At 41.4% G+C, this 26790-nt stretch overlaps 2 protein-coding genes across 3 annotated transcripts in view; one reads left to right on the top strand and one right to left on the bottom strand.

Annotated features, from left to right (window-relative positions):
- Positions 1-629: 629 nt before the first annotated feature.
- GINM1 (glycoprotein integral membrane 1) lies at positions 630-19675 on the bottom strand. Of its 2 annotated transcripts, none has more exons than XM_011226581.3 (8): positions 19499-19675; positions 15184-15243; positions 14918-15014; positions 8712-8863; positions 7960-8116; positions 7039-7172; positions 5518-5681; positions 630-1882 (listed from the first exon to the last, which is right to left on the bottom strand). In XM_011226581.3, exons 1-8 carry the CDS (start codon positions 19616-19618, stop codon positions 1771-1773), a joined length of 996 nt encoding a protein of 331 aa, XP_011224883.2. In that variant the 5' UTR covers positions 19619-19675; the 3' UTR covers positions 630-1770. The 2 variants fall into 2 exon arrangements, with proteins under 2 accessions (XP_011224883.2, XP_002920557.2); XM_002920511.4 differs by having other exon boundaries at positions 7039-7169.
- Positions 19676-26156: 6481 nt separating this feature from the next.
- PPIL4 (peptidylprolyl isomerase like 4) overlaps positions 26157-26790 on the top strand; it is a 35179-nt gene continuing 34545 nt past the window's right edge. The window contains exon 1 of the mRNA XM_002920512.4: positions 26157-26307. Coding sequence (XP_002920558.1) covers positions 26238-26307 — 70 coding nt within the window. The 5' untranslated portion in view covers positions 26157-26237. The remainder of the gene's footprint in view (positions 26308-26790) is intronic.

Here is a 26790-nt window from a genome sequence, read left to right as displayed (position 1 = left end):
ACTCATGAACCCACCGTTCACTCCTGGATACAAAGCATTATTAAAATAATAGTCAATGGTGCAATTGTAAGTTAATAAATGAAATAAAAGTTAATGGTATAAAATCTTACAGGTAAGATACCCATTTAGGATTACGTTTTTAAAAAAAACTGTATCATCCCAACCACAGAAAAGAGCATCATGCCATGGTCCCAGGTCTCACTGGGAAGGAGGAAAGGCAGGACAGGACTCCGCTGACTGCGAAGCCCACACTCTCCAGTGGGCCACATGGCCTCCTGCATGGTTCTCCTCACTAGGCTCTATAAGCTTAATGGATGCAATAAGACCCTGTCATTATCTGGAGTTAGAACTGGGGATTTCTAGGGGCTCCTGGGTGGCACAGCGGTTAAGCGTCTGCCTTTGGCTCAGGGCGTGATCCCGGCATTATGGGATCAAGCCCCACATCAGGCTCCTCTGCTATGAGCCTGCTTCTTCCTCTCCCACTCCCCCTGCTTGTGTTCCCTCTCTCGCGGGCTGTCTCTGTCAAATAAACAAAATCTTAAAAAAAAAAAAAAAAGCTGGGGATTTCTAGCATCTTAAAGTGAGGAAGGACATAAAGTGTTACTAGTTGAGTGACTTTAGGATCAAACTGAATTGCATACTATTGTTTATTCTATAATATAGAGAAAGTACATTTCACAGGGCTGTTTACTCCTTATTAAAAATAGGCAGGATGAAACCTCACTCCTCCACTCTGCTACCTGTCATCCTTCCCCCATACATACATATCTACTTAGCCTAACTCTAAGGGGGGGTTTTACTTTTCCCCCCTCCCTGCTTAAGGTGGTTTAAAAAACCAGTTACTACTTTCTTGAATATGTTTAAAATGGTGGGTTGTAATAAAAATTTAATAAAACAATAGGAAATATCTACCACTTGGAGTAAAGGTAGTATTTTATGTACTAGGTAACATGAAATAGATGTCAATGTGAGTGTAAAAAAAAAAAAAAAAGACCACTGTTGAAGGGTGAATAGCACTAAGAACCACGAGAGCAAGGGCATGGTCTAATTCCAGGACATTGACAGACTCTTAACTGATTTGAGCCCTGGTTTCAGCCAGTGTATGTGAAAGGAGCTCTTAGATAGAAGCAGTTCTTCCCTGGGAAATATTTTTATACCAAAACTGTATATTGTTTTCCTCAAAAAAAAGTTTATTTTAGAGTGAGAACATGTCACTACTATTTTTAAATCCTGGTGCATTCACGTAAGTAGTCTTGGTACAGGATACAATCAAATCATGATATAGTTCAGTGATTTTATACTGAATCACATACTTAATATAAAGGCACATTTTACTGAATAAAAAAATAAGTGTTAAATTCTTGAGCTTTTAAATTAGAATTTCATAAAGTGCTTTTCATAAAGTCTCATATATTATAGTAATTAAGTGGCTAGAATTTCCTTTACAAAGGCACCTTGAAAAGTATTGGCACATGGCATTTTGTCTTGCTCCCCCTCCCCCCCCTTTTTTTGGTAATTTTGAAGTTTCCTCATGTCTGCTCTTCCACTGCATTTAAATTTCCCTTAATTCATCATCTGAATAGCCAGCCCTGTTACAGAGTAAGGTGAACTTTAAATTGTCACTTTAAAGGTCAAGTTTTAGGCAGTTTTAGGAGTTTAGCAATTTCTCTAGTGTATAAACAGATTCTTAGCGATTTAAAGAAAATTCTATTCAAGGGGCAAATTGAGAGCCAAAAGACTAATTCAGAGTCCATGATCTGAGACGGTGTTTTAAACACATGCTTTATCTTTAAAGTTTTCTGCTCTTTTCTCAGGATTATCCGGAAATACGTTGATAGCCGTGACAGGTATAACATTTGCTTTATCCAATTGAAGAATTCCTCTGAAATACAAAAATAGAAATTAAATATTTCCTCTGTCTACAGTTTGATAGTAAGACAAAGCTGCATCAAGGATCTTTGGACAGTATTTTCCCTTTTGTTACTTAAGTATCTAACCAAGGAGGAGGTCTCTGGATTGGATCCAAGACCTGTTTTGCAAGTTCAGTATCATCCCAATCAAGATGTCAACAGAAGTTCGTTGTTTATAGAACTGATCAAGCTGATTCTAAAAGTTCACAAGGGAGTATGGTAAGAATAGCTGTAACATTTTTAAAAAGAACAGTGGGGAGACGAGACAGTTGCCTGGTTTTATTGAAGCAGTGTAGTAATTAAAACCATGCTACTGGCACAGCACTAGACAAGCAGTGAAGAAGAGAGTCTAGAAATAAGACGAATGTATGTGGGAATTTCGTTCGTAATAAGGTAACATTCCGATTCACCAGGCAAATTACAACTGGAACAATGGCCTCGCTAGAAAACCAAATCATAACTCTAGCTTAGCCTATACCCAAATGATGGCAAAACCAACTAAGTTTTAAGAAAACACTTAAATAATTTTAAGATGGGAAAGGTCTACTTAAGAAAAGTTTAAAACCATAAAAGACACAAAGGAAAGGCATGAACTGCTCTGACCCTAAATTTGAAACTTTTGTATGATAGCAGAAGACAGTTTTTAAAAAAATTGCAACAGATAATATGTGTATAACAGATAAAGGAGCTCTTACATACTGATGATGACAAAAGGCAACACAACTGAAAAATGGGCAAAGGTTATAAACAGGCATGTCACAGGAAAGATACACAGCCAATTATCACAAAGATGCTAGACTCAGCCAGACCCGGACTAGCAAGGACACGAGGAAGAAAAAAATGCAAATTAAAACAAGATCATATTTTTGTCCACAGTAGCAAAAAACAAAAAAGATTGTTGTCTGCTGTTGACAAGATACACTCTTTGACCCAGTAATTTCACTTTCAGGAAATCTATCCATAAATACACATGTGCCAAGAGATATGTGCACATTTAAGATGTACACTGGAGCATTACTGGAAAGAACATGAAATTAAAAGATACCTGAAGGTCTAGTGCAGGAATGGTTACCTGTGCTATAAAACACGACGCAGCCAGAAAGAGGACCAAAGCATATACTCGTGTGACAGGGAAAGGGCTTAAGCTCAGAAATGCACGGAGAGCCCTGGGGTGGTGCTGCTGACACAGGCACTACGGACTAGTTTAAATGTGTAAGATTTCATTTAGGGTAGTTCATGGCTTCGACATTAGATTGTACTGCACATTCCAATGAGGTCAGATCTTTGCGAAGCTGGACTTTGATAAAAAGCAACATTGTCAAAAGCTAGTGTTGAACAGGAAATGAGGGTGGCAGTGTCCAATCCGACTCCAAGATAAGAGTTTTGTGTAGGGCCCTCGATGCCCACACATCCCATTTGTAAATGTACGTAAGAATGACATACATGTACATGTAAATTAAGAAATAAAGGGGCGCCTGGCTGGCTCAGTTGGTTGAGCATGCGACTCTTGATCTCAGGGTCATGAGTTCGAGCCCCACGTTGGGTGTGGAGACTACTTAAAATAATAAAATAAAATACTAAAAATAATTAAATTTTCTTTTAATTTGCTTCTGGCCTAGATAAGGACACCAGGGAAAAAATTACTGGCACACTGAGATTGCGATGTTCCAAAAAAGTTTGGGAACCTCCGTCGTTAAGTGAAGAGCGCAATCTGTGGTACACTTAAGACTCTAGGTTGATAAACAACCTTATTATTGTAAACATAATACACTGTTTTACCCAAAAGGGATCATACTGTTTATCTTACCATACATCTATATCAATACACAAACTTCGGATAAAAGATGCACACCCTAAAAGTTAACAATGATTACTCCAGTTACAAGAATTAAAGAACAGGGATGAAGAGGTATTTTGACTTAAATGCTCTATTTCTGTATTGATGAAATCTTTAACTACCAGAAAGTATCTCAGTACAACTGCCACTGATAAAAGTATACTGCAAATTTGGTTTTTAATTCTACACTGCCTCTCTTCCCAGAGAAGCCCGTAACAAAACATTTGGTAAAAGAACAATAAAAAAAAAAAACGCAACATGGTTTTCTATGCAGGTTTGCATAGTAAAGTTCAAAAAAGGTCCTGAGCTTCCTGGTAGTCAAAGGAAAAAGGAAGAAACAATTAAGTTCCAGAATCTTCATTTTCAGAAAGAAATGGGAAATGTGAATTCTTCAGGGGAAACCAAACTAAAAGGTGGGAGGTATACTAATATTTCTTTACTCCCCAGGCTCTTTGCTTGCATGACGGCTTTTTAACAAACCCTTTAAGGGAGGGATTAGTTCAATGTTACACGTGAAGGAATGGGAGTTTCAAAGACCTTACGGCAGGCAAGCAAGTGCAAAGTGAATGTTTGAATTGGGTCTTTTTTTGTCTGTTAATCCTATGGTTTTTCCAACACAGTACAATGTAATTTAAGCCAAAAACTGTGGTCATCTCTATCTATTGAGATTTATTTCTATTAAGACAACTAAAATGACTAAGTTATTTATTTATTTATTTTTCCTAAGTAAACTACTCCCAACATTGCGCTCCAACTCGCGACCCCAAGGAGCAAGAGTCGCACGTTACACCAACTGAACCAACCAGGTGCCCCCTGACTGTTTAACTTGTAAAAATGCTAACAATAAATTCACTTTTACAGTTATAAAATAATTTCTTATGGTTGAAAAAAAACAAGGCATACAGAAAGGGAAAAAGTGAAAGTCTCTCTATCCCTGCTCTCATTCCCACTCATTAGAGGTAACTAATTTTGTCATTTCAGAAATTTACCTTTTGTTTTACCCAAATGGGATCATATGGTTATGCAATGTTTTCCCCCATCTAATAGATTTTGGATTCTTTGCCTCTCAGCTGCACAGAATCCGACTGCATGTCTGAATCATTAGTTAAGCCCCCACTGATAAAAGTTCAGAGGTTTCCTCTTTTGCTTTTGCTTTGTTACAAGCAATGTTGCACCAAATATCTTGCTAGTCTTCTAAAATCCACTTCGGTTTAAATTGATACTTTGAGGTAGAAAATAATAATTATTATTATTGTTTCATTTGTTAGTCTAACATTTGCATTTTCCATTACAAATACGAGTTTCCTTTCTCTAATAGGCTAAGTTCTAAGAGGGTAAGTTTATCTTATTCACATCTGAATCCCAAGACAAGTGTCTTGTTCATGATACATATCCAATAAACATCTTAATTTTGCTAAAGTTGGAAGACGAGCTAGGAAAAAAAGCCGGCATCATTTTCCCTCCCTCTTGTCTTACAGTCTTCCTAGTATTTGTATTTTCTACTCTAAAATACAATAAATACAACTCGCTTTTTAATCATTAAAAACCCTAATGCTGTTTCAAAAATTGTAATTACTGGGGTGCCTGGGTGGCTCAGTCAGCTCAGCGGCTGCCTTCCGCCCAGGGTCCTGGAATCGAGCTCCGTGTCAGGCTCTCTGCTCAGCAGGAGTCTGCTTCTCCCTTTCCCTCCCTCTGCCACTCTGCCTGCTTGTGCTCTCTCTCTGTCAAATAAATAAATAAAATCTTTTTTAAAAAATGATAATTACTTACTTGTATTCACAAACTGGGAAGAGCACCTTTAAGATGGTTAATACCACAGCTGCTCCTATAATTCCAACCACCATGACGTTGAGAAACATAAAGAATACTGGAAAAACACTGCTCCAGAACCTACACAGATCTTTCCTGAACTTTTCCATCCACTGACACATCACCTAAAAAAGGAGTTTTGATTAGACAAGCCAAGTATCATTTGATCTCTAAGAGACTTTAAAAATTATGTTCTAGTTTTGGGTGATGATAAAATTCTGTATCTTGACTGTGACGCTGGTTACATGGGTGCCTACATTTATCAAACCTTATCTAACTGTACATTTTAAATGGGTGCATTTTACTTTAAAATGTACCTTGATACAGTTATTTACAATTTTAAAAATTATATTCTAATAATACAGGCATAGGAATGCTACTTTGTTATCCTTTACAATTATTTATACTATTGTCTATAAATGAAGTGAAAGTTATTGTTGAATGGTAAGAGGTTCGGCTAGTTTAACTTTACGCAAAATAGACCAAAGGCAACCATGGGTTTCCAATAGTTGGAGGACAACAGCAGGAAAGAAAGACAAACATGTTAGTGGCTTCTGGCCCAGAGGGGGAGTTCACTGTGCACAAAACGTGCTGCTCTACGCAGAGAGTGACGGTAGACAGGTGCACATGGACGGTGTGGGCGGCCTTGCTCGGAGGGACGCAGGTAGGCAGGGTGAGGGTGCCGGCGTTCAGGCAGCAAAAAGTGACCAAAGTTTCTCCAGCAACCCCAAATAAGTAAGCCCAATCTTCAGTGGGAACTTAAAAGAAGTCTCTGGAATCCTTTGAGACTAACCACAGACCTTGCTCACTTAAACAGAAATTATTTCCAGTAAGAGGCCTAGCTAACACATACGGAGGTATCGAGATACTCAGTCTGAACCCCGAATGTACTTCCAGGCAGCTGTATCATGGCCTTAGTATACAGGAATTCTTAACATGTGGAAATACATACTTACGTTTGTACCCAGTTTATTTAGTCCTGGTAACAACTGCATGATTTTATAGATTAAAGTGGATGCCCCATTGTACAGATAAAGAAACTGAGATCAGAGAGACTAAGAACTCGTCCAAGATCACACAACTAGTACGTGGCAGAACCAGGATTCAAACCCACATGGTCCGACTCCTGAAAGTACCCCCTTCACCACATGCGCTCGGTCACTGTGAAGACACTGAGAGCACCACACGTGTGCGCGCAAGGAAGCAGTCACAGAATCAATAAACGGGCATATGGCAACGACTCTGGACTGAAAATCCCCCCCCAACGAAATCCAATGACTTGATAATCATTATCTAACTGTATTATTCAATGAAACTTGAAAAGAGAATGGGAAAACCTGAAAACCTCACACTGAAACAGCGATGAATCCACTGTTAACGGTGTTTCACGCTCCCAATCCTCATGGTTTCCACCTCATCCGAAACGCTATTTTCTTCCACAAATGTTTGTAATATAAAGATAATGCCAAGTACCTGACTTACCTTATAGGAGGACGGTGGCTCTGCTCTGAGAGGGGTCTCAGGTAGTTTGCCAGGTAAAGCGTCTTCATCTACAGTGGTTTCCACGTTCCTGATCAGACACCCGCTGGTGGTCTGCGACGAGCCGACACTTTCTACTGAGAAGGAAGAGCCGAGTTACCGAAGCGCGAGGGACGTGCTGGTGCCTCTCTTACTAGTTCTAATATTACCATGCCTAACACGTGTAGGATGCTAAGAATATATTTTGCCAGAGGAGAAAAAAAATAACATGACTGTTCGTGTTTAAATGCCAGAAAGGAGCCATAAACTCAGACAGTTATAGGGAGCTATACCAGTTATGATTCCATCTCGCAGAACGCAGAAAGGCAAATCTTCAAAAACTTCCATGTTTCAATGGGAAAAAATGAATACTTCTTTCTCTAAATGGACCTAAACAATATTCTTATTGTGTATTTTGTGACGATTGCCCAGAGTAAGGGTGGCTGTTTACCACAAAATGTCACCAAGCAGTTATCACTGATCACTTTCTGTTTTGATCACTTTCTATTAAGACTCAAGATAGGTTCCGGAAGTTNATTTTTTTTTTTTTTTTTTTTTTTTTTTTTAAGATTTTATTTATTCGACAGAGACACAGTGAGAGGGAGTAGGAGAGGGAGGAAGCAGGCTTCCTGCTGAGCCGGGAGTCCAATGTGGGGCTTGATCCCAGGACCCTGGGATCATGACCTGAGCCGAAGGCAGACGCTTTATGACTGAGCCACCCAGACCCCCCAGGTTCCTGAAGTTCTTAAATGGACATATAAACTAATAGGTGTTCTAAAGCATTTCTGAAAGAAATCTACTTCCAAACACATTAACTACGATTAGGAAGCTATCCGCTAAAGAAATAATTTCCTTCATACTTTAAGTAACAGTCTTTTAAAGTACCTTTTTTGGAGAGGTTGGGAAGGGTAAATAAAATGTCACTGTCTCGGGAAATAGAATACAGCATACTTTCCTCCAAAGGTAGGGTATAGTTTGAATGCCTGAGTAGTCCCTGGTTCTTAACTAAAATATCAATTTCAGTAACATCCTTTTGTTGAGCCTATGAAAGAAAAAATAAGCAATTACTTTTTATTTTAAATAATGGCACAACCCCATAAGAATCTAAAACTAACTTTTCCTCCTTGTTCTCTTTAAGTAAAAAACTTACCTATTCACAATTACTCTGTATTCCCTGCCCTTTGAGGCATTTAATCAGCAACTTTAATCTGACTTTCAGCATTCAGTATTACAAGCTTGCTCTCTGTCCCATTTCATTTACTCAGCCAGGGGAAAAGTGGCAGCGCTATAAACTAAATTCAATCCCTTCACTCATTCGCTCTATTTACTAATGTTTATAATATTTCAAAGTGATAAAAACATGTATAAATATGATCAGTTTTTTAAAAATTAAGACTTCATATGCTAAATGTTAAAACAAGTAAAAAATTTTAAATGATCGGATACAGGCAACAGTAGGGTATCATTCTTCCTTATCAAGTCAGAAATAAATAATACGCAAACAATGAACCATGGAACACTACATCAAAAACATAATAAAATTTAAAAAAAGAAACAATACAATAACGCAACGCATGCATAATACCCAACATAAATCTTTACCGCTTAATCCCCAGTTAATAATCATACTCTCTTACCTGTTTTCCATCAATCTCTACTACCTCTTCTTGAATGACAATTAGTTGCAAACTGGAACCAGATGTCATAGGCCACTCATGAACTAAAATCCTTACACTGACAATTCCAAAATATTCTTTTTCCTCCACATTTTCCAGATTTTCATTTTTCACTATAAAAAAAAGGAAGTGACAGCTTTGAACAAAACAAATGCCACCAAATCTGTTACTGAATTTGATTATTTCGACGACATTTACATGGAACAAGACAGCTGCATAACCATTTCTTTGCCTTTCTTAATCTCTGACTTCGCTGATGTCACAGAATTTATGAAAATAAAGACAACTTGACAAATCCTCACAATGTTTATGGTCATTTGAAAAGGGAAAAATGCTCGATGGTCTTTAGCCTACCACACTAGCAACATCATTCCTATTGTTTTGGTAGTTGGTCAAGGAGGAACAAACAAGTCGTAACTACTTACGAAGCAAGCCAGAAGACACAGCTAATCCCATGTTATAGTAAAGTAAGTACATTCATTCATCCATTCACTCATTCACAAAATCCAGGGATAGAAGGGGCCCAAGCAGTAAGGACAGAGAGCTGTTTTCTCAATTCTTTCTCCAGTAAGTCGCCTGTTGCTGTTGAAGGGCAGGAATGGGGAAGAGGATGGGACAGCCCTGTAATTACTCCCCACTCATGGACGAGGGGGCAGGGTTAGCTGGCTGGCCATTCTCCTCTCTAGTGAAGAACCCCTCAAACCACACCAGTGGAGGTGGGGTGTGACAGCTGCAGCTGGTCTACAGAGCCAGGGCTACGCTATCGGGGCAGAAAACGCTACAGAAAAAGATAACTCAGTATAAATCAATGAAACCAGTGCAAAGGGAACATTTAGTTTCTCCAATGTTAGTCCCTCAAGTGTTATCGTATGAGGACTGTCAGCCAAAAAGGAACCCGGATGGATATTCTGCATACAGACCCAGCTGTTTAAACTGATTCTGTGCCTTTACTGGGCTATTCCCTTTATCTGGAATGTTCTTTACTATCACTCTTTCCTCATCCATTTTTAATGAACTCCTACCTAAGCAGTTCTAGCTACTGTATCCCTAGACTGCTGAGTCCGTGCCTTTTGTTAAGCACTTTCTTGCAGTGCAGCTCTTCGTGTATAAGCCTGTCTCCTTGACTGAGGCAGCGTTCCCCTGACCGCACGCATGCAGTTTATTGTTCTATGGCTTCTGTTCCGCAGTGATTCCAACTATTTAACTATTCCCTTCTTCAGTCCCTCCCCTTCCAAGCACTCATCTAATGGTGTCAGATTCGTCTTCTGACTGAGTTCTGACTAGACGGCCGCCTTGCTCAGACACCTTCAGTGGCATCCCTCTGACTTGTCCGGTCGTTCTCTGAACAGTCCTCCTTCAGGCTCCTTCTGGGGCACTTGCTGCTTGTCTCCTTCTGATCTGCCTAACGTCCCTCCCAACCTCTGAGCCTCCTGACTGTAAACCCCCCCCCGCCCCGCCGTGCTCCATCTCCGCGTTCTCCCTGGCTGCCCGTGGGTCTTGCTCACAGAACAGCAGGCTCCTCGTCAGCACATCTGTCTGTCCGAGGCTGGTGCGCCAGGGCACAAGGGAGTCACTGGGTGAGAAAATGCAGTCATAGAAAGACACTGAAGTGGTGACTCTTCAGCCCCCCAATCTGCCACCCCTGCTGTAGAGTAAAATAAAGCAATAAAAGCCCTTGATATTCTGACTTTCCTGACTGGTAGGCAGCTCTCAAAACTGGCTCTCCATGACCCTTGACTCCAGCAATTCCTGTCCTTGTGTAATTCCCTCCCACCAAGTGAGGGCTGGACCTTAGGGACTTATTTCTAACAAACAGAATAAAGTAAAAGTGATGGAAAGTCACTTCTGTGATTAGATTATAAAGGTTGTGACTTCGCTCTTGCGAGTACTCGCTCCCGCTGGCAGCCTCTCTTGTCCTCTCACTGACACAGCCAGCGGCCACGTTGTGAGAGGCCCTACAGGGAGGTCCATGTGGCAAGGGAATGAGGGAGGCCTCTGGCCAACCTCTTACAAGGAGAGGAGGCCTCAGTCCAACAGTTCACAAGACCTAATCCCGTCAACAACCATGAGTGAGCCAGGAAGCAGATCTTCCCCAGCGGAGCCTTGACATGACTGTATCCTCGTAGGAGAGCCAGAGCCAGAGGTCCAAGCTAAGCCAAGGGCAGATTCTTGACCTACAGGAACCATGAGAGAATACTGTTGTCGGCTACTACGTTTAGAAGTAAATTGTTACAGGGGCGCCTGGGTGGTGCAGTCATTAAGCGTCTGCCTTCAGCTCAGGGCATGATCCCAGCGTTCTGGGATCGAGCCCCGCATCAGGCTCCTCTGCTGGGAGCCTGCTTCTTCCTCTCCCACTCCCCCTGCCTGTGTTCCCTCTCTCGCTGGCTGTCTCTCTGTCAAATAAATAAATAAAATCTTAAAAAAAAAAAAAAAAAAGAACCTCTGGCAGGCTCATGACCGTGGGGAGTGTGGGGCCCACAAAAGGAGGGGCCCTCATAAACACCCCAAGTTTCACTTGGGACCTATGACGAGCTACCTCTGAGGAATAACAGTAAGAAATAGACTAAGCCTCACAAAGATGAAGACCCAGCCTTCAACCAGCCCAATCCTCGACTTAAAAATTAAGGTGTTCTGCCCCTTATCATCATGATGGCCAGGGGTTAAAGTAAATCCTCTCTGGAGTAAGATAATATTATCCAGAGCCTTTATAACTTTCCATACACAATGTAAAAAATAACACACTGAAGGAGAAGGATCAAGAAAAAAAACAAAACAGATCCAGAGGGGCTCAAAAAAATTAGACTGGGCAGACATGAACTTTTAAAGTTACTGCAAGTAACAGGTTCAAGAAAATAATAGGGGTGCCTGTGTGGCTCAGTCGCTTAAGTGTCTAACTCTGGCTCAGGTCATGATCTCAGGGTTCTGGGATGGAGCCCTGCATCAGACTCCCTGCTCAGTAGGGAGTCTGCTTCTCCCTCTGCCCCTCCCCCTCCCCCGTTCATACTCTCTCTCTCTCAAGTAAATAAAATAAAGAAAATGGGGCACCAGGGTGGTGCAGTCTGTTGGGCATCCGACTCTTGGTTTCGGCTCAGGTAGTGATCTCGTGGTCGTGGGATTGAGCCCCCAGTGCTGGGCTCATCCACAGTGCAGAGTCTGCTTGAGATTCTCTCTCTTCCCTCTGCCCCCACCTCGCTCATGCTCTCCCTCTCTAAAATAAATAAATAAATCTTAAAAAAAAGAAAATAGATGACAAAATGGAGAATTTCACCAGATAAGTGTAAACTATTAAAATCAAAATAAAAAATAAAAAATAAAAAAAATTTGAGAAAAAAAGATTTGGGCCAGTATCCAGGGCCTGAGCAGGAGATGGAAAAAAAAAAAAGAAAAAAAATCTTTTAAAAGAATAAAATGGACACCCTAGAAGTAAAGCCCAGTAAATGAAATTAACTCAATTAGGCAGAGCTGATGAATTTGTGTGCGGGGAGGATGAAAAGAGAAACAGGATAGAAAAAAACAGAAAACAGTGTAAAATCTATATGGAACCCTGCGAAAGGGTCAAGCATACGTGTACATAAATGAAAAGCAAGGGAATAAGAAAGAGGACTTTAGCACTTTTTGAAAAGACAGTGGTCAAAAATTTTCACAAAAAGGCATCGAGTCACGGATTAACGAACCCTACACCGGGGCGCATCACAGTAAAACTACTGAACACCGAAGACTAAGAAAAAAAATATTAAGGGCAACCAGGCAAAAAAAATCAAAACCTTCCCATCTTCCCCGCAGCAATGAGCCTGACACTAACTCTCAACAGAAACTACAGACGTGAGAAGACCATGAAATTGGTCTTCAAGATGCTAACCTATGAAGTACGAAGCTGTTTCCCCATCCAGTAAGAAGAGCCTCCTAAAACGAAGGCAGAGCAAAGATGTCCTCAAACAAAAGCTCACGTAGCTCACGCTAACAAATCCTCACTAAGGGAATTTCTTGATCCCCTGCTGAGGGGAATGTTTTAGGCAGGGGGAAAATGAGCCCCGAGGGGAACAAGAAACACACACATATACACTCACTCAGTGTATATGTGCCTCTAGACAGATGTGGGTTTTAAGTGTATAGGCGTGTGTTTCTTATTCCCCTTCATTCATTTCTTCATTCAGGAAGGAATGAAGAGCGATGGAAAGGGCAACCACTAAGGTAAATATAAATGAGCTCTGGATTACACAAAACAATACGAACAATTATGTTGCATGTTACGGATATGACGCATAACGTTAGGATTTAAGAACACAATGAGTTAAAATGTATGACGGTAATGACACAAAAGCAGAAAGGGAATACATGAGTTTCCACGCTCTGTGGTTCTTGCTTCGTCTGGCAAGTGATAAAAATACTAGTGTGTTGACCTCAGAGGTCACCATTAAAAGAATAGGAAAATAATAGAAAAGCAACAAGATAGAGGGGGATGATGAAAGAAAAAAATAAAAAACCCAGAAGAGGGCCAAAAGGAGAAGAAAAAGGGACACAGAATAGGTAGGACACAAAATAGGAAACAAAAGATTTAGATTAAAGATTTAAATCCAAATAGATTCGGTACTACATTAATGTAAATAAATCAAAATTCCAGTTAAAAGACAGATTGACAGACTGATTTAAAATCAGACCAGTAGGGGCGCCTGGGTGGCACAGCGGTTAAGCGTCTGCCTTCGGCTCAGGGCGTGATCCCGGTTATGGGATCGAGCCCCACATCAGGCTCCTCTACTATGAGCCTGCTTCTTCCTCTCCCACTCCCCTGCTTGTGCTCCCTCTGTCACTGGCTGCCTCTATCTCTGTCAAATAAATAAATAAAATCTTTAAAAAAAAAAAATCAGACCAGTATATGCTGCATAAGAGATCCACCCTAATTGTAAGGACCCAGAAAGACTAAAAGAAAATGGTAAGATACCACACAGCAATCCGCCTCCTTCCCACCTTCCCACTGTTTCCCCTGGGCAAAAAGCAGTCACTGTTAAAATAATACAGATAAAGTTGACTTTAAGGTAAAAATATCACTAGAGATAAAGAAGGACATACTATAATGATAAAAAAGTCGATCTACAAGGAAGAAGTAACAGTTCAAACCTGTATGAATTTGGTAATATTGTGTCAAAATATGGAAAGCAAAAATTGACAAAGCTAGGAGAACAGACAAATCTTTGTAGTGGAGATTTTAACATACCATTCTCATTAACCGATAGAGCAAACAAACAAAAATCAGTACTTCCGTAACAGAATGAACAATGTGATTAACAAAAAATTTTACCTGACATATATAGAACATCATATCCAAGTGATTATATGATGTACTTTCTCTTCAAGGACACGTGGACATCACCATTTCCTAAAACTGACCAACTGCTAAGCCACAGAGCAAGTCTCTAATTTCAGGGGTTAAAATTATACACAGTGTACCTCTGATGATAGAGGTGGAAACAGTAAAAACAAAAGTTCTAAAATGTTTGGAAATTTAAGCACTGTAACTTCTAAATGACCGACAGAACAAGGGAATATCACTACAAATAACTGGAAAACACTATGAACCGAATGACAATGAAGGTATGCAACAAATCAAGTACAAAATACCATTGTTTAGAGAAAAATTTACTGCCTTAAATGCATATGTTAAAAGAATACTATACGCATTTCTCATATTCTTTATTTCCTTCAAATACTGTGGCACGACATAACATATTTGCTTGTCTTTAAACAATTTAAGATTTTAAAAGGTTAAAAAAATGTTATCTGGACCTAAGGGTAGAAGAAACAGAAAACTGGAGAATTAGAGCAACAATTTATTTTTCTCTTTATTTTCTTACAACTGTGATAAGCACTCCTCCAAGATTTTGCCTCTTACTTGTAAATCTCCACTTATTACCTGTCTGTACATTCTTACATTGATATCAACCTACCAGAAATGCAGCTCCAATGACAACCTCATGAGAAAGAAATGTGAATACGCCAGGAATAACCAATATAAAGTAGGATTTGAATTTTAAACACATTAGTGTTATATACACACCAGTAATGATGTATATTAATTTAAAATGGAACTACATCACATCAAAGAACTGAGATTCATGAATTTAGTATTACTAAAAACAGAAAAATTATGGAAATAATTTAGTAGTACTCACCTATCAAAGTCTGACAGCTTATTCGGGTTACACCACTATTTACAGGGAAGTCATTTACATATACCTGTCCACTCTCATAGGTTATGTTGAGAACAACCTTAAAATAAAGCAGCATATACATTAATACCAATGGTTTATAAATGATGACAAATTCTTCATGTCAAAAATACATTATCTAACTAAATTAGATGTTCAGGGAAAAATGACATAGGCTGCCTACTACTTAGCTAAGTAATATATTAAAACATAATCAAAAGGAGACAAACCTGTTCTTTAGATACCTCCCCATCATCCTTCAGGGTGGTTACATTAATTCTGATGCTGTCCTGCAAAACATATAAAGTGGATGGGTATGCATTTTACAAAGTAAGAATAGCTCAGTTCTTTCCTTTTCCCCTCAACCACAGTTATTGTATAATCACTGACGACATCAAAAGAACATTTTTAAAACCCAGCATTTTTATTTTTACAGCTTTTTTTATGCCCTTATTCACAATTCCAACTTTTCCTAATCTGTATTTTTCCATTTAATTATGAAATATGTCACATTTACGAGCCTATAATATGCAAATGCAAAGTTTAAAAGCAAAATGTAACACTCGTGTACCTACTACCTAGGTGAAAGACTACAGTATCGTCTGCACACACCTGAGAAATCCCCCGCGTGACCCCTCTGTCTTGTTACCCTCCCTCCTCTCAGAAGGAATCCCTACATCGTCTTCCATGCTAATCATTTCCTGCTTTTCTTTATAGTTTTACTGGGCTTGTCTCTCTCTAAACAATACGTTGTTTAGTTTCATCTGTTTCTAAGCTTTATGTGAGTGGAACAATGTTGTATGTATTCTTCTGGAACTTCTTTTATTTGAAACTGTTGGCGTAGGCAGCTGAAGACATTCATTTACACAGCTATAAAAAAGCCCCTCAAATGATTCCCAATTATTTATTTGTTCCATTATCAATAGACATTTGAATTGGTTCCAACTTTGTTTCCATAAACCAAATTGCTCTAACCCTTCTTCTTTTTTTTAAAGCTTTTTTATTTTTCCGATACACCCAACGTGAGTCTCGAACTCAAGAGCCCCATGTTCCTCCACCTGAGTCAGCCAGGCGCTCCTGCTCCCAACCCTCTTAAATACGCCCCCTAGTGCCCGTGGACGAGTATGTACTGTGCACTATCTTTTAGCGCCTCTCCAGGTTTGCTCAGAGGCAGTTACTCAAACATTTTATCAATGACACGCTTTCTAAAGAGAAGAAAGCAATATTTTAATAAGTATTCACCAAAACTCGAAGGAATTACAATTTGTCATTTGTAAAGCAAATCCTTCCCTAAGTTCATTCATAGACACTGTTATCCTAGAATAAAAGATCTTTTTTCCTGGGGGTATTCTTAACTTAGAAAATAGCAAAATTATTCATATTCAAAATAATATACAAGTGTATCTCTTGGCACCGTGACTATCTCTCATACTTTATATGCTTCCAACAAATGAGAGGATAAGACTGAAGTGATTTTGTGAGGTTGAGGTGATTCTACTCCAGGAACAGGGCTCTAACATGGAAAGCCTATACCATACATTTGGTACACTTGCCAGCTTGCATGGGGGCCTATGAAGCTTCAGAACCAGCCTGGCTTTCTCCTGGTCCATCCTAATTTAGAACTAAGCATGGGCTAGAACCAATACACTCATCTCTAGAACAAACCAACATTCAGTAAGTCATCAAACTGGTGGTTATATTTTTTGTGTGTTCTAATTCCAGCCAAGAATTCCTCCGTTCAAACTAGAGGATCCGTTAACTGTACTCTATTGTTCTTCTAACAGCCCAGAGATGACCCTCCAATGATGGTACTCTAAGAAACCTTTTCATAGCTTCTGCCTTTTCGTAGTGAAATACACTATATTATTACTTTACTGCACTTATATATATCACTTGCCTAGTAAAATCCGGGGTTTGTAAAAGACAATTAAGAGACACTATCCTGCCATATTTTGCAGGAACCAAATTCAATTAAATTTTTTGGTCTTTCGAATGATTTCATTTCAGAGAACACCCTAATCCCTTACTGCCTCCCGGGCCCAAGTTCAGCGATAGGTCATATTTCTTGCTCTTCCTGAGAACCTCTGACTGAACTGGAAGTTCAAGCTTGTGAGCTAGGGAGGCGGATACTTAAAGAGTGGGTGGCAGAACTGAAGTTTCTACCCACCCATTTTCGAATCTCCCTCTAATTCCTTCACTCACAAGATGCCCAGCTGGTACACATGGCTTCCTAAGGACAAAGGTAATAGATACCTCATTTAAAATAAATTAATTAAGTCTCAGGGAAATATATGAAATAAATATTTACACATATAAGAAAATATGTGTCCTCTGGATGCCTCTCTCTGGTGACCAAGTTATTTTAATATTAGAAGCACATACTATAAAAATTTGCATTATTTTACAATCTGTGTAACCTCAGCTTCTAACAATTGCACGTGTAAACAAAACAGAAAAATGCCTACATTCCATGTGCGTCACTGAGGGGATATGGAGAGAATTTTCCTGACTTCAGTCAGTTTTCTTACATTCAGAATAGGTTAGATACAAAAATGAACAGATGAACAGATGTGTGATAAAGCATAAAGTATAGTAAAATATTAATGGTGGTCTAAGTTTGCACTATTCAATATGGTACCCAATAACCACATGTGGCTATTTACATTTAAATTAATTAAAATTAAATAAATGAAAGTTTAGAAACTCAGTTCCTCAGTGGCCCTGGTCAGCCACATTTCAAGCACTCACTAACCACAGTAGTCTAGTGGCTACTGTAATGGAGAGAGCAGACAAACACATCACTACACCGAAGTCTACTGGACAGCACTCATTTAACATGGTGACCACCGTAACATTCTTTCAAATGTTCTGTACATTTGAAAATTTTTCAAAATAGGGCTGCTTGGGTGGCTCAGTCAGTAAAGCGTCTGACTCTTGATCTCAGCTAAGGTCTTGATCTCAGAGTCTTGAGTTCAAGTCCCACACTGGGGCTTAAACATTAAAAAATGAAAAGAAAGGAAAATTTAAAAAAATAAAACACTGAACAATTTAGATCAAGAGGCTTCAGGCTCCTATATAAATATTTCCAAGGAATGAGATTCTCCCTCTCCCTGCTCAGCATTCTTTCATCTACGAAATTCTGAGTTTAGATCTGGACTTTCCAAAAGTGGAAGGAAGACATAAAAAGGGAGAACTGAAATGATGAGCTCACTAAGCTCACAGAGCAGTGTACTTTCAGCTTGCAGTCAAAATGCATTTTTCTCAGATTATAGGGACAGACTGAAGTACCTTTGGCTTCACAGTGATCATGACGAATCTTTAAAATTTGGAAAACAACGGAGTTCCGGAACTTTTAATAATCATTTTATTTTTATTTGGTCTCTTGATGCTTACCAATCACATTTCTATTTTTGACCAGTTGCACTGTGGTCCATATACAATTTCAGATACGAGTGGTTCTTACGGCTTGCATTGTTGTGCCTTCTTGAAATGCCCCAGCAGAATTGAAAGCGAGATATGCTTGTTATTTTTGTTCTGAGAGAGAGTAATGTCATTAAAAGTTTTTTTAAAAAGATTTTTTTAAAGTGATATTTATGGTGTAAGTCACCCCTGAATTTCGAGTATTCGAGTCTTGACCAGTAAGAAAAAGTATACCTATATTGTTTCTTTTCATTCTGGGAAAACTCCCATTTTAAAAATCTTCAAACTTTTCCGAACCATACATTCAATCGAGGATCGGCGAATACTGGTTTATTTCAGCATGACGCCCCCGCAAAAGCGAGAAGAACCAACCACCCTCTAGCACAAAGGCGCAGCGGTTATCCTACTTTAGCTGGCTTCAGAATCACCTGGAGGGCTTGGTGACTCAAATTATTGGGCCCCACCTCCAGAGCATCGGATTAGTGCGTTTCCAGCCGGTTCCCAGCGAATGCTGGTGCAGCCGGTCCCGCCACGCTCAAAAATCCACTCCTCCCAACATCCACCAGAAGGACAACCTGATAAGTGGTCTGCAGCCCTTCTCCTTCTCCCGCCCCGACGACGGCGTAGGCGCACCTCCGAGTCCTGCACGCCGGGGGAAGGCAGTGCTTCCCTGCCGCCCGAGTAGACAGGTGGCCTGGAATCGCTCTGGTTCTCTCACCGAGCCACTTCCACGTTTCCCGAACACTGCCTGGCCCCAGTGCCGACTGTACCCCAGGAAGGCGCCATTACAAAAAGCTGAGAGCACTTGTGATCGCGTACTTTCGACGGCAGAATCCCCTCCGGCTGGCAACAGCTGGGACTGCCGTAAGAATCCGTAAGTTTCGCTGCACTAGGCTTAACCACACATTAAGTAACCCTTTACGCTCTCTCGCCGCCTTCTCCCAGACTGCCCCCATTTCCTCGGATGCTTCTTCCCACTCCTCTCTTGGGCACCCGGACCCCCGCTCCTGGCCCGCCGGCCAGTGGCAGGAGGCGTCGATGCGACGCCGAAGTCCCACGGCTCCGGCCCTGCTCCCCGGAGGGTCCATGCCGAGGGTCGGCCGAGCCGCGCCCGCCCTGCCCTACCTTCAGGGCTTGGGGCGGTTGTGGCAGCTCATTTGTAACCGTCATCAGCCACCCGGCGGCCGGCAGCACCGCGAGCAGGAGCAGCCGGAGGGCAAACGGCGCCGGCGGAGAGCCCTCCATTTTGGACAGGCCAGCGGCGGCGGACGGCCGGGAGCTGAGGGCCGAGCCAGCCCGAGGGGCGGGGCCAGGGGCGGGGCGAGGCCACTGGGGGCGGGACCGTGGGGACGGGGCGGGGCGGGGGCGAGACGGGCCCCGGAAGGGGCCGTTGGCCTCGGACTGCGGGGGCTCCGGGAAAAGCGGACTGCGCATGCGCGTCTCCAGGACACGTCGAGGGGCGGAGTCAAGCCGGGGAAGGTCTGATTTGGTCGTGAGACTGCCGGTCCGGATGGGAGAGAACTACCAATCCGAAGGAGTGAAAATGCTTTCATTGACATTATTTTAAAATTAATATATACTAACACGACTAGTATATATACTTATGCACATAGCTATATCTCTATGTGCACATATTTTACATATGCACAGAATGAAAATAATGGTAATATCGCAGAAAACTATACATTATGAATAGAATATGTCACGTTTAGGGGGGGAATTTTACTAAATCGGTAGTTCTCACCCATGACTGCACATGGGAATTGCCTGGGCAGTTTTAAAAATTACTGACTTTGAGGTCTTACGGGGCACCCTAGTTTCTGATTTAGTTAGTCTGGGCTGCTGCTCCGGCATCGGTAGTTCCCCAAGTGATTCATTGTGCCCAGCGTCGAGGATCAATCACGCATCAGATGTTCAACATTCAGCGGATCACTGTAGACGCCATGGGAACAACACTCACAATAGAAAACCACTCCACCTGGGCTCTAGGGGCTTTTCTAGTCAGTTCCTTCATCTACTATAAGAAGATGAAAGACTTTTCTTTCCCCTTTCATATTTTTAAAAAATATTTTATGAAACTCTCTAAAGCGGAGAATGCCAAGAAAGGCATTTCAGATTAACAGGATTGAATATTGATTGGGAACTTGGAGACATTGCCATTCGAGGCAGAAAAGAAACATTTAGCCTTTTTTAAAAATAAAACTTTTGACATGGAAAGAACACAGGTCTTTGTTTCTCTCTTTGCCCTTCTTTTATCAACCCCTCTGCCCTGCCTGCTTTTCTAGCCAGGTAATTATACAGTCTACAAAATCATTCAACTAACTCCTTGCCTACTGTGCAACATTATTAGATATGCAACAACATTTTTAACTTGCAAGTGGTTTCTGCAGTGAAGTTCCACCCAATCTTGGGTTCCAACTACAACCACCTGGTTTTTCACTCTATTTCAGATTTCTGGGACTAAAAACGAATCTGGAGATCAGAACACATGACATGTGGATCTGCATAATTTGAATTAGTAACATATGTATAAGATTCTAAAGTACATTTATATGAAAAAGTAGACAGGGAAAGTGAAGTAGCCTGTTTCCCAACAGATCCCTTCCCATAGTCTGACTATCCAGTATCCTTCCACTTGTCTCCATAGCTAGCTCTGAGCTCCAGGGAGGCTGTGGACAAAAAACAGTAAAGAAGCCTGCTAGAGTTGGAGTTTGTTGGAGGTTTTGGCACACACCAACAGGCAATTCTCTGCCACACCAACTAAGTGTCCCACAATTTAATTCAATTTTGATATTATCTACTTAGAGATTGCATGAGATCCCACAGGATAAGGGCTCAGTCCCCCGAAACAGCCCCTACCTACTCTCACCCACACATACTTCAGATGCCAATTGGGAGTCCAGGTTATTACCTGTGCTTCTGACCAATCAGCTACAGAGCAGAGGTTCCAATGACCCCGTCCTTGGATTGGATGAATTTGCTAGAGCGACTCACAGAACTCAGGGAAACATTTACTTATGTTTACCAGTTTGTTAAAGGATATAATAAAAGATACAGATGAACAGCCGGATAGGAAGAGATGCATAGGGTAAGGTATGTGGGAAGGGGCAGAACTTCCATGCCCTCTCCAGGCACACCATACTCCTAGCACCTTCTTCTGTTCACCAACCTTGAAGCTCTCTGAACCCCGTACATATGGGATTTTAATGGAGGCATCATCAATCATTAACTCCATTTTCAGCTCTTGTCCCATTTCAAGAAAATGAGGGGCAAGGCGGAAAATTCTAAGCTTCTAGTCACATCCTGGTCTTTCTGGTGACCAGCCCTCGACCAGGAGCCAGCCAGAAGCCCACTCCGAGTTAGCTCAGTAGAACAAAAGACAATCTTATCCCCCAGGAAATCACAAGGGTTTCTGTGTCAGAGAGCCAATATTAGGGGTGCCTGACTGGTTCAGTTGGTAGAAACATGTGACTCTTGATCTCCTGATCTTGGAGTTGTGAGTTCAAGCCCCACATTGGGCCTAGAACTTACTTAAAAAAAGAGAGACCAATCTTAGAACAAGAGATGCTCCTAGTATTCTTATCACTTAGGAAATTACAGGGTGTCGGGAGCTCCATGCCAGGAACCGGGGGCAGAGACCAATATATATTTTCTATTAATTCACAGCATTCCTTTTGTATGCAAAACAACCAATCCAGAGCCCATATTCTGAATCCCTTCCTCTATCAGGCGTTTGTGGTCCAGGAGGAAATATTGGTCTGTCCTAATCATCCCAGGATCAGGTACCAGACAACTAGAGACAGCCTATCATACGCCCCAGAGCCCACTGAAATTATTCAAATTAGCCAATTCTAAGCCTGTTTATCCTACCTTGTCTCACCTTCCCCATGGAAACCACAATAAGGACTCCTGCCTATAGTTTCCTCTTGGCTCCTTCCACCCCCTCACCAACCCTGGTACTTTTCTATGTGGCCCTGCATGGCATGGTGTGTCCCCTCCACCCCTTTGGGAACTGTGAGTAACAAACTGTCTTTTCAATGGCAATCATCTCCTGACCTGTTGTCTTCACCATACATGAATAATAGCAAAACCTACGTTTTAAAACACCATACTAATATCTACTGAAAAGGTCAATGCTAGAATAATCACAACAGGGGCGCCTGGGTAGCACAGTCGTTAAGTGTCTGCCTTCGGCTCAGGGCGTGATCCCCGTGTTCTGGGATCGAGCCCCCCATCAGGCTCTTCCACTGGGAGCCTGCTTCTTCCTCTCCCACTCCCCCTGCTTGTGTTCCCTCTCTCGCTGGCTGTCTCTATCTCTGTCAAATAAATAAATAAAATCTTAAAAAAATAAAATAAAATAAAATAATCACAACAAAGAAAAGGCGGTTGAAGTTCCTGGTAAGGACAGGGAGCTGAAGAAGCAGGTTAAGATTGCTTCCAAAGAGGGCAAAATGTCCCGCTTTCCAGCCAGCCAGAAATATTCTCTAGCCCCTGGACTGCTACTGTTCCAGATATCTTACTGTAAATGTTATGACAACAGTGACTAGGATGAACCTCAGTTCACCAAACTGAGATTCCTCTGGGTGTGAGGGGAAAAAGCAGGAAAAGGAACAGAAGTTGAACAAAGAAAATCATGCCGGACTTGTCACACACATGCATGCTTCCGTACCATATAATATTATATATAATCATAAATATGTGTTTTTGTTGTTCCTACACTTAGTCATTTAAAATCAGGATTTTACTTTCGGCAATTTTAGTAAGGCTACAGACATTCGAATGTGGTTGTTCAGATTAGGTATATGAAATGATGTCAACAGAGAAATTGGTCATAACGGTGGGTGATGTTGATATTCGGAAGGCAATACAAATTTACTCATCTTTTCTAGACTAAATCTACTTTAGTGGTTACATTTGGTAGAATTATGAAGGATGTATCTCGTTTCTTTTCACTTACGTATCTACTATATAAACCACTTAAGTATTTATACCATTAGAGTTCAAAGTGTAATAAGATGCTGACAAGCATAAACTATATAACATCATGAAATAATATTTTTCCCATGAAGGTAGAATATTTGATATTTAGTGATATATCAGTGTGTATATGTGTGCATATATATTCAGTATAGCATAATTTAAAGATACAGCAAATTACACACTGATGAATAAATAAGGTATTCTTTTTTTTTTTTTTAAGATTTTATTTATTTATTTGATAGAGATAGAGACAGCCCAGCGAGAGAGGGAACACAAGCAGGGGGAGTGGGAGAGGAAGAAGCAGGCTCATAGCGGAGGAGCCTGATGTGGGGCTCAATCCCATAACGCCGGGATCACGCCCTGAGCCGAAGGCAGACGCTTAACCGCTGTGCCACCCAGGCGCCCCTAAATAAGGCATTCTATCTTGGGCTTAAGATATCACACCTGGGCCTGGAGTCTGCAAAAGAGTCTGGCATATCATTTATGGTCAGTAGTGAATCACTTTATATATGAAATTATTCCTCATATTTGTTATCTCAATTTCTAATTCTTTCTGAATAGTCCAAATTGTCCTTAGAAATTAAATTTTTCCAAATCTTCTCTTTTTCCTGATCTATTTCTTTTAAGCATACACAGAATTTTTTAAAAATTAAATTCAATTAACTGGGGTGCTTGGGTGGCTCAGTCGGTTAAGCTTCTGCCTTAGGCTCAGGTCATGATCCCAGGGTCCTGGGATCAAGCCCTGCATCATCGGGCTCCCTGCTCAGTGGGGAGCCTGCTTTTCCCTCTTCCTCTGCCTCTCCCGCTGCTTGTGTTCCCTCGCTGTCAAATAAATAAATGAAATCTTTAAAAAGTAAATAAATTCAATTAACATATAGTGTATTATTAGTTTCAGAGGTAGAGATCAGTGATTCATCAATCTTATATAATACCCAGTGCTCATTACATCACATGCCCTCCTTAACGTCCATCACCCAGTTACCCCATCCCCCCCCACTCTCTCCCCTCCAGCAACCCTCAGTTTGTTTCCTATGATTAAGAGTCTATTGTGGTTTATCTCCCTCTCTGCTTTCATCTTGTTTTATTTTTCCCTCCCTTCCCCTATGATCCTGTTTTTTCTCAAATTCCACATATGAGTGAAATCATATGATAATTATCTTTCTCTGATTGATTTATTTTCCTTAGCATAATACCCTCTATTTCCATCCGTGTCATTGCAAATGGCAAGATTTCATTTTTTTGATGGCTGAGTAGTATATATATATATATATATCTCACATCTTTATCCATTCATCTATCAATAGACATCTAGGCTCTTTCCATAGTTTGGATATTGTGGACATTGCTGCTATAAACCTTGGGGTGCAGGTGCTCCTTTGAATTACTACATTTGCATACACAGAATTTAACCAAATATTACCCTGTAATCTCTAGTCTTACTATTAAAATTATATTGGGAAAAGATTAGTATATGTGCTGCCTAAGTGAGCACTGGATTGGGAAAAGATTTGATGAGTTTTATACAGTGTCCAAAAGAGCTGTACCATTTTATATTCCCATCAATAATTTCATTGTTATTTTAATTTGCATTTCTTTAATTGCCAATATTTATTAATTCACTCAACTAATATTTATTCACACATTATGTGGCAGGCTGTCATAGGTACCAGAGATACAGCAATAAACAAAACAGGCAAATTTAACTATAGGCTTCTAGAGCTTACATTTTAGTAATATAAAAATAAATTTATATTTATCATAAACAAATTCATAAATAGTATGCTAGATAGTAAAAAGTGCCATGGGGAAGCAGCTTTATGGAGAAAAACAAAAGTGTATGTTTGTGGGTTTAATTTTAATTATGGTAGTCAGGGAAGGCTTCAGTGAGAGGTGACAAGTGAGCAAGAAACCTAAAGGAGGTGAAGGAGAGCCATGCAAATATCTAGAGAAAGAGGGTTGTAACTAGAGTGGGCGGTAAGCCCAAAGGCCCAGAAGCAAAAGTGTGGACAACAAGGTTCAAAGAATAGCAGAAGTCCAGTGTGGCTCCAAAGTAAAAGAAAAGACAGGTAGATATGGCAGCAGGGTATCATGTAAGGCCTTGTAGTCCATTGTAAAAACGTTGGCTCTTAGTCAGATGTGAAGTAATTGTAAGCTATAAGTGTATAAAATGGTATTAAAGTGATGTTTGGTCAGATTTAGGAGAATAAACTTTGCATGGAAACCCACAACAGAGGCCAAAGGTCGTTTTATAAGTCTTCACATTTAAAGATTATTGATAAAACTAGTAGAGATTTGGGGCTGAAGCTTACTGTCCTTTTAGCTGGTCGCACGAAGGACCAGTCGCTGTCACTGTTAACAGAGCTTCTGTCCTAGGCACGATTAGCCAAGGAAGAACGCCCTGTTAACCACCTTTCTGGGTAACAAATTGTACATTTAAGGCCTAAAGGTTTTGATTCAGGACATCGAAAAACACTGACTAGGAAATCCAAAGTAGTCTTCCCAACAAGAACGTGGGAGAGGCTGGCGTCGTGGTTCCTCTCGATGCTTCCCGACGAGTAAACAAAGGGCCACTCGAAGATCCGCCCCGTTCTTGAGACGGATACAGAACCCTTTGCAAAAGTCCTTTTGAGCGACAGGCTTCCGCGCCAGTCGCCCAGTAAGAACCAGGATTTTCCCAAAAGTCCGCGTCGGAGACGGCGCACACCAGCACCGCGCCAACCTGGGGCGCGCCAGGAGAGGACAGGGGAGGGGGGGGGCCGCGACCGGAGGGGCGGCGCCGAAGGGATGACGTAAGAAGGCGTCGCGCCAGAGTGACGCGTGGCGTAGACCACGACGGGCTGCGCCTGTCACACCCGCGGCTTGTTGCGGAGGAGGAGCGGGCGCCATGGCGGTTCTGCTGGAGACCACCTTGGGCGACGTCGTCATCGATCTGTACACTGAGGAGCGGCCGCGTGGTGAGGCCCGGGCCCCGCTCACGTCTCGCCGGGGCCACGATCTTCTTTCCCCACTCCCTTTACTGCTCGGTCCCCTTGACTGGCTTCGAGCTTCTGGGTTGCTGGTGCCCACGACTGGGCTGTTTTATTAGCGGGCCGTGGCTCTAAAAGTTTTTGTGAGGAGCAGCCTCTCTCCTGTAACTGGGACTGGCCAGTAGGGTGGCGGGAGCTTGTCGCATTAAATGCTTGCGGTGTGTGTGTTGCAGGCTGCATATACCATGCCCATAGCTTTTGTGGCTTTACTGCGCTTTACTCGTGAGAGGAACACAACCTGTATTCCTTGGTGTGTAATCAGTAAGTCCTGATGGAAGCAGGAAGGATGTGTTTGGAGCAGTGGATGTGAGCATCCCGCCTGGGTGGAGGAAGGGCTGTCCGGAGATGTGCAGGGAGCCCTGGCGAGCACTCATGTATCGTCTGCTGTGCAAGACTATGCCAAGCTCTGGG

The sequence above is a fragment of the Ailuropoda melanoleuca genome, chromosome 10 (assembly GCF_002007445.2).
Source record: "Ailuropoda melanoleuca isolate Jingjing chromosome 10, ASM200744v2, whole genome shotgun sequence".
Taxonomy (NCBI): Eukaryota; Metazoa; Chordata; class Mammalia; order Carnivora; family Ursidae; genus Ailuropoda; species Ailuropoda melanoleuca.
Note: the sequence above shows the minus strand (reverse complement) of the source record. Positions and strands in the feature narration are given on the sequence as shown.

Bases quoted from the DNA above. Each gene is read 5' to 3' on its own strand.
- GINM1 (XM_011226581.3), bottom strand. From the start codon at position 19,618: ATGGAGGGCTCTCCGCCGGCGCCGTTTGCCCTCCGGCTGCTCCTGCTC. The intron at 15,015-15,183 runs GTTTGTCTCCTT...CTTTATTTTAAG, and splicing joins GGGAGGTATCTAAAGAACAG to GTTGTTCTCAACATAACCTA. The intron at 8,864-14,917 runs GTGAGTACTACT...TTTTTTTTATAG, and splicing joins AAGCTGTCAGACTTTGATAG to TGAAAAATGAAAATCTGGAA.